The following is a 14,563-nucleotide window of genomic DNA, read 5'->3' on the forward strand; positions in this document are numbered from 1 at the left end:
TGTGTAAAGAGAGCATTTGGGAACTACCATCAAATGCTAATTGTATTTGCAAGAATTCCAAACATCAGGATGAATGGGGGAAAAGATCTATTATGTGCTTTAAGGACCTCTGGTGTATGGATATTTGAAAAGAATCTGGATGATTGAATGAATCTATTTTAAGATGTTTAGACTTTTGGAAAACAAACTGAAGTAGGATGCACATGAAGGGCACTTTAGCTGTCTGATTAAGCAGAAGCCATTGATGTGTTTGTTTCTAACAGGCCTAGTCTCTGTCTGTGCATCCCATATAAGATTCAGTACAAATCACTTTATAACTTTACTTTTCTATCTTTCAATATAGTGTTTGTTTTCAGAGTTTATCTTTAGTTATCTGTCTCTTAGGTTTAGAACATCCTGTTTTAAAATATCAGAAATTATTTCATACTCGTTTCTTAAATATGGACTCTGACTTCCACCATATCTGGATGTATATTTTAAGGGCTTATTTACATCAGAAATGTTATGTGTGAAATATATGTGTTAAGCTACCAGTTTTGGGCCTGTGTATCTTTGACTTGTTCTGAGTTTCCCTATCACCTTAAAAATATTTGAAGGCCAGGGCTGAAGGAGATGTTAGAATACCACCTCTTTTAGCAACACCATGTGACTCTATAGACTGACTGGTTTGGGGATATGCTGACTCTGATTTCTTATATTGCAGGCTCAAATGTCCTAATTTACCCTTTGTGTATCTCTATGAACTATTCTGGAGACTTTATGTAACCTTGTGTGAAAAATCAGTCTGCCATTTTGTTGTGGCATTTACTGACTAGCTAAATTCTAACTAGTGCCCACTCAAAGAGTGCAATATTCCAGAAAATGCTGAGTGCTATTTGGATTTTAGCTTGCTTGTCAAGAATATTCTCTTTAATATTTTACCAGTCCTCTTTAAAATTTTGCCAGTAAAAAAAAAAATACTCATTACTATCTTATAATAATTCCTATATCTTGGTTATATAATGGAAGTGTCCGCTTCCCTCTTTTCCAGCTTAGGAGCTTTAGTGTGGTCAGTTCAACCCCAAAGTATACATATGGGAGCCCAGCACTATCATCTCACTAGGCATCCAGCAGGTCGCTGGGTAAGGGATCTTTAAAAGATCTGGAAGGAGGGATGGGACATCTAGATAGAGGCAGGTCTCACTCAGCAGCCAGAGGGAAGGGGCAATCACCAAGTGGGTGTGAAGTTTCCCCCTGAATACTCAGCTCTCCACGTCCTGGTGAAGCACGGCTCTTGGGCACCCTGTGAGTATCCTTGCTCAAGGTCTTTCTGTCAGTCCACTGGGTCCAGTGGAGTATCTAAGAATTATCTGGGGCCAGGGATAAGATGAAGGCCCTGGATTTCATGTCCGTCTTTCCATCACCATTAGGTCTTTTGCAATTTCTAACTTTTCTTTTATCGTTTTTTCCCATAATAATCCTCGATAAGGATTTCCACAAGGAAATTCCTAATAACCCTTTAGACAAGAACACAAGCAGGAAAAAAACAGTTTATCCTCTTCTGTAGGGGAAGCAGGGCTCAGGCTTTAGACAGATAGTGCCAGATCTTCTGAAATAATTGTCATTGATTATGGGTCATGACCACATTAGAGGATTAGTAATTGGCTTCTCCTGTTAACATCAACAATGACAGCAACCACCAAAAGGAAAAAAGCAATAAACAAACAAACAAAAAAAACTAGCTTTCATACAAAAAATAGGGCATTTTCTATTTTGCAGCATTCAAATGAATATAGGAAACAATGAAAAATTAACTGAATAATCTTTACAATGCAATGCAAAGTAAATTACAAAAATAAGTAAATCACTGTAGCTAGACATAAAATCCACTTGCATTTACTGTGCATCCACTGGTTTCAGTCCAATTCAGATGTATTATTTAATTGTATTTATTCCTTACAAGATTTTTATTTGTTATTTTTAGACCCATTCTAAAGATGAGCACACCAACAGGTTAGAGCTGATAAATAACTTGGCCCAACATCAGACAATTATTACTAAATATGTTAACAAAATCTTTTATTTTTATTTATTTATTTATTTAATTTGAGACAATCTTGCTTTGTCACCCAGGCTGGAGTGCAGTGGTGTGATCTCGGCTCACTGCAACCTCCACCTTCCGGGTTCAAGCTATTCTCCTGCCTCAGCCTCCCGAGTAGCTGGGATTACAGGTGCCCACCACCACGCCCAGCTAATTTTTGTATTTTTAGTTGAATCGGCCAGGCTGGTCTCAAACTCCTAACCTCAGGTGATCCACCTGCCTTGGCCTCCCAAAGTGCTGGGATTACAGGCGTGAGCCACTGCATCCGGCTGGATAAACATATTTTATTTTATTTTTTTCTCCTTGAATTCTTGTCTAAAGGGTTATTAAAATTTTTCTGAGTTTTTAACTTTTTCATTTCATTATTTTTTTCTATAATAAACCTCAATGAGAATTTCCAAAAGGAAATTATGTTGCTATTTCTCTTTCTTACCTTGTAGCATTAGATGAAACCTATAGAACAATGCTAGGTACTAATGGAATGAATGTTGATTCTGATTTTATTTAAAAGAAATCTGTTGTTTGTTAGCTTCTGCTCTGTAGCGTATTTTGAAAGTCTCATACTATTTGAAATTTTTATGTAGACTTTTAAACCAGAATGCCTGCTGAAATTTGTTTTTCAGAATTTATTTATATAATTACAGGAATTTTCACCTTTAATTTGTTAGTATTTGAAGTCTGTTGATGATTTTTATCATGTGGAGCCATATATGCATTCATGGAATAAGTACATCTTGGTAGACTTATTTTAATATATTGCTTGATTTGGTTTGCAGATGTCCATTTCCTGGTGTTCTAGTTAATTGGATTACTTGCTTTCCCCAAAGCAACATCACCAGTACTTTTTCTTTCAATAATAACATTGGTGCTTATATTCTAAAATATCTAGCTTTTCCTGTGCCAGACTTAAAGGTTAGTTATATTTTAATACTACATATTTTTATGCAGCTCCTTAAACGTCAAATCAGAACAATACTAGTAATAGTTGACTCCATATGTTCTCATTAGAATCCTACCAAATATCTGGCTGGGTAGCTGCCCTCGTCAAGTGGAACATGTAACCATCAAACTGAAGCATGAATTGGGGATTACAGCTGTAATGAATTTCCAGACTGAATGGGATATTGTGCAGAATTCCTCAGGCTGTAACCGCTACCCAGAGCCCATGACTCCAGACACTATGATTAAACTATATAGGGAAGAAGGTTTGGCCTACATCTGGATGCCAACACCGGATATGAGCACCGAAGGTAAGGATCAGAACTGTTCTGCCTCCTTGCTGTGTTTCAGAGAAACCCTTGCTTGCTTGCTGTCTGTCTGTCTATCTATCATCTATAATTTAATATCTTAAAAATGAATGGTAGAAATAGAATAAATATAAGATTTTAGATTTAATATATATAGTACATATGTTTTGACACTGTGGCTAAGATACTGTTTAATGTGGCTTCTTTGTTTATTCATTCAACACATATTTATTGTGTATGTACTGGGTATGCAGCATTATGCTGGTAGCTAGGAATACAGCAGTAAAGAAAGGCACAACTTCTGCCCCCACGGAGCGCATTGTCCTATAGGGATGACAAATGTTATAAAAGTTTAAAACTATGATGAATTTTTTTGTTAGAAAAATACATAGGTATTGCTATGAGATTATGTACAGGTAATCAGGCCAAGGAAGGGGGATCAAAGAGGGTTTTCTTGGAAAGTAGTGTTTGGGCTAATATCTGAGGTTGTCCGAAGGAAGAGTAAGTGGAGACAGTGTCCCAGGCAGAAGCAGCAGCTTAGAAGAATCCTTGTGGCAGGAGACAGCACAGAGCATTGCAAAAACTGAAAGACCAATGTGGCTTCGATCACAAAATGAGGAAAGATGAGCCTGCAGGATTTGAGGGACGAAAAGGACTTTAGACGCTATAGGAAGAAGCAGTTGTGCAGTAATACGAGTTCAACACTAATTACAGCACAGAGAGGAACGGGTAAGAAAGGAGTGAGGACCCTGCTGGAGGAGGGTTGTGCATGGGAAGAGCACATTCTGGGGAGCGACGAAGGGAGGCTGCATGAATGCCATGGCACTTGAGGTGGGCATGGCTTTGATAGGTAGATGTGGAGGGAGAAAGGGCATGCTAGGGGGAAGCAGCAGCACAGGCGATGGCACAGAAACATGGAATTTTAGAGGAATGATACGGATTTTAGCCCGGTTGTAGAATAGGGTACTTGTCGAAAAGGAATGGAGATAACTACAGTCGGCAGAGGAGAGAACCAAGTTACACCGATAGTATCAAGCAGCTGTCAGCAGGGGGCAGCAGAGAGCTTTGGAAATGGGAGAGGCTAAGGAGTTTTGTGACCTCCTCTACTGGGTAAAGGACAGTGATATCCAGCTTAGAGACATTTCTACCTTTAGCCCTCTTCCCCCAAATGTGTATTATGTACAAAACACTCTCCTAAGCAATTTACAAGAATTAGCTTATTTAATTCTCATAAGACTCCAGGCAGATATTGTAGCTGCCTGCGTTTTGCAGACGAAGAGGCTGAGGTATGAAAAGTTATTGCCCATGTCATAGAACTAAAAGAGGCCCATTCTGAACTTCAAGGCGGGCAGTCGGACCCAAAACATTGCTCCAGACAGCAGCTTTACCAGCTTTGAAGCTTCTCCCTGCATTCTTACACAAACGCTTCAGGTGGGTTCTTCAGACCCATGCAATTTCAACCCCTTATGTTCACGATCATCTGGAGTTAGGCAGAGCCTACAAATTGCAAGGGAAGTAGCTTGTCTCCCCAAGAGTGAATGGTCTGCAAGACAGAAGGCCATGAGGACCACAGGAAACCTACATTCCTGGGCCTTGCCCACCTCAGGCCTTTATGGATCTCAGGTGGTCCTCCTGGCCAGGCTGGGCCCCTTTGATGGTCTGTGTCTGAGCTGAATTATCCTTGGGGATGGGTATTTTTGTTCCTGAAGAGAGCACTGATGACAGTCTGGTTATTCCTCTTGGTAACCTGATGTAAGGAACCATGATTTAGCTGTAAGAGCTCTGCCCTTCTTCAATGAAGAAAAAAAGAAAAACTTCATTTGCAAAGATGCACATTGGTTGAATCTAGGTGATATTCACCTTGTCCAGCTGGTTTTCCTGGTTTCAAAACAGAGAAGATAGTTAGGATTTGTAGAACTGTAGCTTCCAGAATGCATTTTGATGTTAGCGTCTCTGAATCTGATTTGACAGCATCGTTATCCCATTGGAGAATGATGTGAGATGAGGCTGGGAGAAGTTGGGCTGCCAAGTGTGCCACGTATCCCCTGCCATCCCATCCCAACCCACACACTGATTACTTGAAGGCTCTGCTGACAAATCGGTAATTTGCTTGATAGTATGGGACTCTGTGGAAGCCTGAGGGAAAACTAGATCCCCAAGGACCCATTGTCATTATATTCACACCTTTTTTTGCGGTCAGTGGGTCAACAGGTCACAGAAGCAGAGCTTCTTTCAGTCTCAGACAGTGCTGTGGCATTTGAGCTGCAAAATGCAAGCTTCCACTTTAGATAAAGGCCCAGCTGTAAGACAGACTAATGGATTTCTTTGGCTTGGCTTAACCTAGGGGGGTAATGCAAGGGTTAACAACCACTTTTGAGTGGGAGGGGAACTTTTTATCAATAGACCAATCTCTGTGGCTCACAGTATTAGCCCAATGAACACATAGATTTATCAGCTGAATATTTTTAGAACCCTAGAGAAAAACCCACTTGGAAGTGTTTTGAGTTGCAGCATAATGCTGTCAGTTGAAGTCTGAGAAAGAAGACAGTTTGTTAGGCTTGACTGTCACTGCTGGTTGTCACAGACCTGTTACAATCAATCGTGTGATCAATCCTTACTCTTGTGCACTTTGTCGTATATGGAAGGGTGGTGTAGATTTCTCTCTTTTTTTAATCTTTTATAAACATTTTGGTTTGTGTCTTTCACCTAGGGAATGAAAATCTGCCAAATCTCACACTCACCTGAACAAAACAAAATGAAACAGATCTCATTAAAATTTTCTTTGCATAGAAAGTATTCAGGTTGTGTTTTGACCTTTGTCACTGCAGTGCTATTTATAACAAATGTCTACCCTTGCCTCCCAAATGAGTTCATAGGCTTCATGAAGTCCTCAGCTACCCCTCTGTTGTCAAAGTCTGACTTCTTTTCCCTTGCTCAACACACTGAATTCAGCTCTCCCATTGCACAGAAATGCTAACCTTGGAGCCAAGACACCTGGGCGTAAGACTTGTCACCACTGGGTAGCTGGGAGGATATCAGCAGGCTAGTTCATGCATTAAGAAAATGAAGATAGTATTTTCCACCTTCCAGGGCTATAACAGTAGAATAAGATAATTGATAAGAAAGGGCTTTGAAAATCACAATGTTGGAACTATAGGATTAGTTCCAAGTCTTTAAGTTTCTACCAAAGGATGTTATAGATAACGTGGATCCTATCTATATTACACTTCAAAGATGGAAAAAAGATATGCCCCCCAAATAATATATTCATCATGTATCTGCTCCTGAAGTAAGAGAGGAAAGTGTGTGTGTGTGTGTGTGTGTGTGTGTGTGTGTGAGAGAGAGAGAGAGAGAGAGAGAGAGAGAGAGAGAGAGAGAGAGAGAGAAAGGCTGAAAGCTGTGGATTTCTTTCAGGATCAACCTTAGATAAAGCTTATCTTTAGGGCCTTTTGACCCTCTCTTTTATCTCAGGCTCTAATGCCTTAGGCTACTTGACTTACCTGCCCAAATGCTCTACCTCTCCCTCCCTCACAACCTTGGCTGTCTCAGTAGTGCTTTCAGAAAGCTTTTAATCAGTCCAGAGTCAGATTAGCCTGGAGCAGGTGTGAACTACAAGTTAGGTTAGAAGTGCTTAGTAGTGTCTCAGATCAAATAGGTTTTTATTGCTGTTTTTCTAATCTTGTGTTTATTCATGGACTTAATGAGTGTGTATGGAGCATCTATTGAGAACTAGGGCCTGTATTAAATTACAGAGTCAGAAACATAGAGGGTAGAATGTCTTGTTTGATCTGCAAAGGGTTTACAGTTTTCAACTTAGTTACCAACGTTTAAAGTTTGGAATATTTTACATTAAAAGAACTGGATTTCTGTCTTGAGGTTTTATTGTTTTTAAGAATGGCAACATCAAATTAAATTCTATGTGGAACCTATCTATAGCTGCTCTGGTTGACACTGGCTCTGCTGAGCTGGGCACATCAAGATGACCCTCCTGGGAACCCTCTTTCTATTCCTTGGTGGGTCACATATTAGGTTAGACTTCCTAGAATGGGTTTCAAGCAGAGAGAGATGGTCCTCTTGAGAGGGCTCCTCTAGGGTGGGACAGAGGTGTCCTCCAGGGAGGACATTATTCTCACCCAAGGTAAGACCACCAGCATGGGCTGGTAAGTGAGGGCAGAGGGACTGACTGAGAATCCAGATTGACAAGATGGGGGCCAACAAGTACCATTAACCAGGTGGATTAGGGAAGGACCACAGTACAGTGGTTAAGACCTGCGGCTTCAGAGTCACACTGGCTGAGTTTAAGTGGCCACTTAGGGAATAACCTTGGGCAAATGTCTGTACTCAATTTATTAATATATAAATTGAAGATCACAATAGTGCTGACCCCCTAGTTGTTAAGAGGTGGTTGTAAATGAGCTAGCGTGTGTAAAATGTTAATGACAGTGCTGGGAAGGTAGAAAGGGCTCAATAAATGTTATCTTCCATCAACCAAAGAGGGTGATTTGCAGTCACAAGAGATCAAAATAAACCAGGCCTCCAGCTGTGGCCAGGCTGAGATGAGTGGGCACCCTGGACCGCCTACTTCTCTGGTACCCTTCTTTTTTAGATGGAGCCTCACTCTCTCCCCCCAGGCTGGTGTGCAGTGCACGATCTTAGCTGACTGCAACCTCCCCCTCCCTGGTTCAAGCAATTCCCCTGCCTCAGCCTGCCGAGCAGCTGGATTACAGGCATATACCACAACTCCTGGCTATTTTTTTTTTTTTTTAATTTTAGTAGAAACAGAGTTTCACCGTGTTGGCCAGACTGCTCTTGAACTCCTGACCTCAGGCAATCCGCCCACCTTGGCCTCCCAAAGTGCTGGAATTAGAGGCATGAGCCACCATGCTCGGCCTCTGATACCCTTCTTATTTATTTATTTATTCTCTATGTTTATTAAATATTTGTTCATCCTTCAGTGCAATGATTGAGTGATTCTGGGAGAAGATCACTCATGGCTGTGCCCGATCCTGAAATCTGTGTGAAGCTGGGAGCCTTGGGAGATTCTGCATGTTTGCTGACATGTACCTTTCAGGAGTATGTGCCTGAGAGCACAGAACCTCAAACTAACACGTCACTTTTTAACGTCTAAACTGTGTACATACCTCTTGAAGAATCTTTTACAGATAAAATGAAAAGGGAAATGTATTGCATCATTTGCACTATTTGGTGCAGACCCACCCTAGGAAAACCTCTGGCCAGAGAACAGGTCTGGCGAAGGGATCTTGACTGGCACCAGGGAAGATCTTGTTTGCAAGCCAGTTACACTGATGCTGTATGCGCTGAGTGCGAGGGGCTGGGACTCTGAGTCCAGCAACTCCTTCTGCTGATGACCACTGTGGGCTATTCACATACTGGGCATCTGAGGAAAGCCTGAACCTATGTTAAATGATTCTTCTTTGTTTCTGCCAAGGCACGTAGTATCTAGAGAGACAACCACAGCAGGGAGCTTGTCATGTAATGCTAACTGCGGCAGGAGCAGGAAGAACCCATGCTTCCAGCTTGAGCAGCAGAGTTCTCCTCCCACCCAGCTTTCCCGGGAGTGAACCTCTCATACCCTCAGCAGAATAGAAGCCCCGCAGTGGAGCAGGCCTCTCCCTTCTCAGCAGGGCTGATCCATCATACATCGGAGGTTTTGCTCCTCTGATCCCCCAGCGCAAATGGTGGATCTGCCATGCAGTGCTCTCCCTGAGACATGCTGAGACATCTCACTGTCACACACGATGCTCCCACCATCCTGTTGCATCTCCAGTGATATTTTAATACCTCTAGGAGGGCACCATGAGTAACTGAGTGGCAGGCCCACCTCACTGTCATCTCAGAGTGTCCTGGAATCAGGTGTGGAGGTTTAGATGAGCTAAAGTTCATGGTTCAGTTTGGACTGTGAGGAACCAGATATACATAGAAGCTGGTAACTCTCTAATACAAATGTCTTTGGGGACCAGGCAGGGAACAACAATGTATGGCAACAGGCGAGAGAGGAATGGAGCTCAAGAAACCGAACCCGTGTCCTTCCTGCCTGAAGGCATTCCAGGTACATTCTAAACTGCTGTGGAGCGTGCAGTGTTAGATCTCTTCACTAGAGGGTTAACCGAGCTCCAGCAACAAGATAAGAATATTATCCTGGTTTCCATGTGAACTCTGCCCCTTCTCAGATCTTGATGAGCCTGAAGCTGAGGTAGATGCCTGGCTGGATGGAATGGCCAGTGAAAGGCCTTCAAGCCACATTGTGGTCCTTGGTAAACTCTGTCCTTCTCAGGTGCTGATGCCTCGTCTCAGTGTGTTGTGTTGGCTCCTTCAGGGGCACTTGTATTTCACCAAAGGACATCTAAAAAGGGAAATATAAACTTAGGGGAGTTGCTGTCATGGAAGAATTCTAGGCCTCACGGCAGATCCCCAGGTGAAATCTTTTGAGGGACGGTTGTTCCCATCTCTTTGGTCATCCAATAAGGATGGCAATGTGAAGGCCACACAGAGCTCTTGTATGTGACCATCGGAGTATCCTTTGGGGCCACTGTGTTCCTGTAGATAGAGAGTGCCAAGTCACGAGCATGGAGCTGTAACCCAGGACACTCTCATTTCCCTCTTCCTTTCCCTTTGAAATAATTTACATTGACCACCCTCTGAAAAAAAAAAAAAAAAAAACAACTTACAAAATATCTCTGTACTGAGAACCTGTGAGCAGGAGAAATTTCAGGCATCCAGGAGCTCAAAGAAGTGACTGTGGTACGCCTCTCTGTCCCATGGGATGAGAGAGTAGAGCAGAGTCTACCAGGCCTCAGCAGGGCATAGCATGTCCTCTCCTGGCATGATGAGAAGACATTTGAATAATCTAATAATCAAAATGGTAACCTTGAAATGGTAATAGCTATAAACCCCAAATTATGTAATTATATAATTTCCTGAAAACATAGAAATTAAATCAGTTTTAGCATTCATCGTATCTTGAGGGAATACATGAACAATTGGTTATCCCATCTGTATCGAATAATGTTAGCCATTCCATCAAACAAATGAAAATGAGCATATGTTGAATGAACAGATTGATTCCTTTAACTATTATGGGCCACTTCTGTGTTTTACATTTAGCTGGAAGATACTTTTGGATTCACTGTAATTCAGATGGCCAGACCTGACAACTTTTTTTTTTCTTTTTAAATCCTCTAAAATTCTGACCAATCTCTGCAAACTTTTGATATGAAAGTGCATTCTGATGACAGGTGATAGGTCACTTTTCTTTGGAGGGATATTTGCATGGATGGCGAAGTCACCCAAAGGAGCAGCAATACCCAGGGAAGGATTAGAGAGGGCCTCTCCCTCTGGAATACTCTTTCCACTTTACTATTATGAGGTTGTAAAATGGTCTCACCTTTTCCTTCACAATGCAGGAAGAAAGCAAAGTCTCTTATCCCTGCCTGGCCCTGTGAAGCCCTGTGATTTCAGTCTGTGGAGGAGATCTCAGTGGCGGTATCTGGTGGTTTAGTTATTCACATGTGTGCTGTGCTTTCCCCACCGCAGGTCGAGTGCAGATGCTGCCCCAGGCAGTGTGCCTGCTGCATGCGCTGCTGGAGAAGGGACACATCGTGTATGTGCACTGCAATGCTGGGGTGGGCCGCTCCACCGTGGCTGTCTGCGGCTGGCTCCAGTATGTGATGGGCTGGAATCTGAGGAAAGTGCAGTATTTCCTCATGGCCAAGAGGCCAGCTGTCTACATTGATGAAGAGGCTTTGGCCCGTGCACAAGAAGATTTTTTCCAGAAATTTGGGAAGGTTCGTTCTTCTGTGTGTAGTCTGTAGCTGGTCAGCCTGCTTCTGCCCCCTCCTGATTTCCCTAAGGAGCCTGGGGTGATGTTGGTAAAATGACCTAGAAACAAGGATTCTACCTAAACTGAAAGGACTGTGTGACTTCCCCCAAGCCAACCACTTTCATCTGGGATGACTTTCGATTATGCTTTGTTTTGGGGCTGTATTTTTGAAATACTCTACAAGAAAGCTGTGACTCACACTTGAGAAGAGGCACGAAGCAGTTAGGCTGTACATCAGACAGAAGGGTAATGCTTGCAGTTCCTGCTGCCTGCGGGCAGATGAGGCCTTTGCTTTACAGCACTGCATGTGTTGCACGATGGATCCATGACAGCACTTTCCTGTTGCACTGAAACTCTTGGCCATGCAGAGGAAAAGATATGGAGCTATGTGGATTTCATCACTAGTGTGTGTGCGTGAGCTGGTCAGTTGTCAAAGGAGGAAATAAGGTTAGAAGCCTGAACCGTTACGAAAGAAGAGCTCACTGTGGTCAAAAAATGATGGCTTTCAGGACTTGATTTTTATCCTGCCTCACAGTTGTTAAAGTCTGTTCCAAAACATCACCTTCCTTCTCTACCCAACAACCCTGTGTAACAACCAAAGTAGAATTATCTCTCATTTGTTGTTGTTGTTGTTGTTGTTGTTTCCCTCAAAACTGCCAAACAAAGCAAAAAATACCCTTGTTTTTTATAGTTGTGATATCAAGAAGTTAAATTGATGCTTAATGAGCATAGGTAGCTAGCCCAAGGTCTCATGACCAGTCAAGGGCAAGCTAGAGTTAATAGTCTATTTGACTCAGTGCTGTTTTCAACACAACTTATTTTCCCAGCACCACATAGTAGTGCATTCAGTTTTGTCTTTCTCAGGGTATGGTCAATATGCCTGCAGGAGTTTCCATAGCGAGACACGGAATAGTGTTCTGATCAGTTGCCAAAGAATCTGGGAAAGTAGTTGTATTTTGTGCAAGCTAATTTAAAAACATGATGGGCTGTTTTAAGACCAGAGTGGAAGTTCATGAGAGGACCTATACTACTGAAAGAGCCCAAACGACCAAATCCATGGATAATTGCTTCACAGCCTTGGCCATCCTGGCTCAGCCCTCAATTTAGTATAATATGCAGTTCCTGTGCCTCCAGACTATGCAGCTCATCACCCTAGGTTCTACAGAAAATACAGAGATGAACAACGTTGCCTTCAAAAGTGTGCTGCCTAGAAACAGACCTGCATTCAACAACTTCAATGCAGGATTGGACCATGAATGATATGCTAGAATAAAAAAAAAGAGACGTGTTTTTTTCAATTGAGAGCCTCTAAGTGCAAGGTGATTTATAATCATATCCAGTTTAATCTTCACAATATCCAATGAAGAAGGTCTTATTATCTCCATGATAAAGATGGGGAAACTAAGGCTCAGAGGGGTTAAATCAACTGTCTGTTGTCCCACAATGAATAAATAGATGCAGTGAGATATAAAGCTAGATTTGATTCAAAGCCCTTACTTTCCTAATTAAACTATGATGTGCATTTATTTTTCTGCACCTTCCTTTCTTCCACAAACACATATTGATAGATGCAAGAGACTCTTATTTAGAAGGTGCAGGGGACAAGAAGGATACAAGGTAAGTTTCAGTGGAGCTCAGAGGACAGGGAGATATAACTGTGGCACTTAGGGGAGATGACATTTGCTTTGGGCAGAGGCAGCTGGCCAGGACGCATTTCTCATATAATTTTACGAAGTTAAATTTATAAGCTAGCATTAAGTAAAGTGAAGTCCAGCTCCCTTGCTAAAAATAACTAGAGGTAATAATTGGTATTCAAGTAACTCATTTACAGTGATAGTGTGTCGTGAAAATTTAATCTTAAAAATGAAATTTTAAACTATGTGTGTGTGTGAATTTCTTTAATGTCTAATCTAGCTTCGTAATGTCCATGATACAAAGATCTTTTCTCAGGTGAATTTTTCCCTTTGTTCCTTCTGCTCTGATAGACAAAATCATTTTAGGACTATTAAAGAATGTTTTGGAATAAATCATCTTTTCCTCAATGAATGGGATGTCTAATGTATTTCAAAATCACCCAAAACTTTTGGTAAATAAAAACGTTTAAAAAGACCTTTCTGTACAGGATTTTTAAAATGTTATCAGCTTAGTCTGAAATCTAGGACAAATTGTGTTTCCTTATTTGTAAAGGGGGCAATCCACTGAGCTAAATTCTTTATTTTTTCTTGTCACCCTTCCTCTTTCAATTAACTGATCAAAATTGGCTGTTACATGACAAAGGAAGTCAGAGGTGAGGGACCACAGAGAAGTGAGCATGAAAACTTAGAGTGTGTCTGAGAAAATCAAAGCAGATATTATGCCAGTAGCTGCTTGTCACTGGTGTTTAACAAAACTTTTCAATCACAGATTTCACAAAGGTAATCATAAGATTTCATTCATGGTGAAGGAATGTCCAAATGAGGTTGTTTTCTTTCAGACTTGAAACATTATCCCTCTATCATTCTGCTTGACAGCATTAGGAAAAAATCTAAAATACAACACAAAACACTCTCTTTTGACCATCATTAAGGTGTGGTAAAAACCACTTGACTTGGTGTAAGAAATAATGAAGAAAAATGTGGTTAAGACTTTGGAAATGATAAGAAAGTAATGAAAGGAGAGATCTGAAAGTGAGTTAGGAAATAGGAAATGAAATGGAACTTGCCACACATGAAAAATCACAGAAGAGCTAAACGCAGAATCAGTTGGATCAGAAGTTAAAGCTGAAAGTATCTTTAGAAATAATCTCATGTAATGCCTTTATTTTACAGAGGAGCAAACAGACCCAGAGACATCAAATGACTTTTTCCTATTGCAAAGAGTTGTAACTAGGACCAAAGGTGAAGGAAAAGTCAGGAAGAAAGGTTCAGAGATTTATTGTGATATTGAGACATCATAGGATAATTAATGAGAATGAGAGCAGACAGTATTGTTAGTGGGTAAGAAGTGGTGCAAGGATTGATAAAAATTGGAGTAAGAGGAAGAAAAATGGTTAAAATGAGAAAAAGTAAAGAACAGTGTCTCTTTCCAAAAGAAGAAAAGGCAAGTGTTTTCTGTGGGGGTGAGAGCAAGAAGGCGTGACTATAGAAGCAGAGAGGGAGATTCAAGGTTATGTGCCCAGGAAGGAGATGTGTTAAGTGTCCGCTTATTTGTCTGTGGGGCTAGATCACAGTAGGAAAAGGGAGCAGCTAGATGTAACTTGCTGAGCAAATCATGGCATAGGTGTGCCGTCGCTGAGTACCTGCTAGAAAAAGAAGAAAATTGACAGAAGATGAGACTGAGAATAAAGGGGAAAGGATTGATGATGCTACCTTAATTATAGCAATAATGACAATAATAAGAGGAAGAGCAACTGTAACA

The 14,563-nt window shown here is 41.4% G+C and overlaps 1 protein-coding gene across 2 annotated transcripts in view; it reads left to right on the forward strand.

The window, feature by feature from the left end:
• The window catches only part of EPM2A (EPM2A glucan phosphatase, laforin), a 138,512-nt gene extending 125,235 nt beyond the window's left edge, over window positions 1-13,277 (forward strand). Inside the window, exons 3-4 of one of the 2 annotated variants that reach the window (XM_030929362.1) lie at window positions 3,089-3,330; window positions 10,882-13,277. In XM_030929362.1, the coding sequence (XP_030785222.1) occupies window positions 3,089-3,330; window positions 10,882-11,159 (520 nt within the window). In that variant the 3' untranslated portion in view covers window positions 11,160-13,277. The remainder of the gene's footprint in view (window positions 1-3,088; window positions 3,331-10,881) is intronic. The other variant, XM_030929363.1, reaches the window with a different exon arrangement.
• Window positions 13,278-14,563: the final 1,286 nt, after the last annotated feature.

The sequence above is a fragment of the Rhinopithecus roxellana genome, chromosome 4 (assembly GCF_007565055.1).
Source record: "Rhinopithecus roxellana isolate Shanxi Qingling chromosome 4, ASM756505v1, whole genome shotgun sequence".
Classification (NCBI taxonomy): domain Eukaryota; kingdom Metazoa; phylum Chordata; class Mammalia; order Primates; family Cercopithecidae; genus Rhinopithecus; species Rhinopithecus roxellana.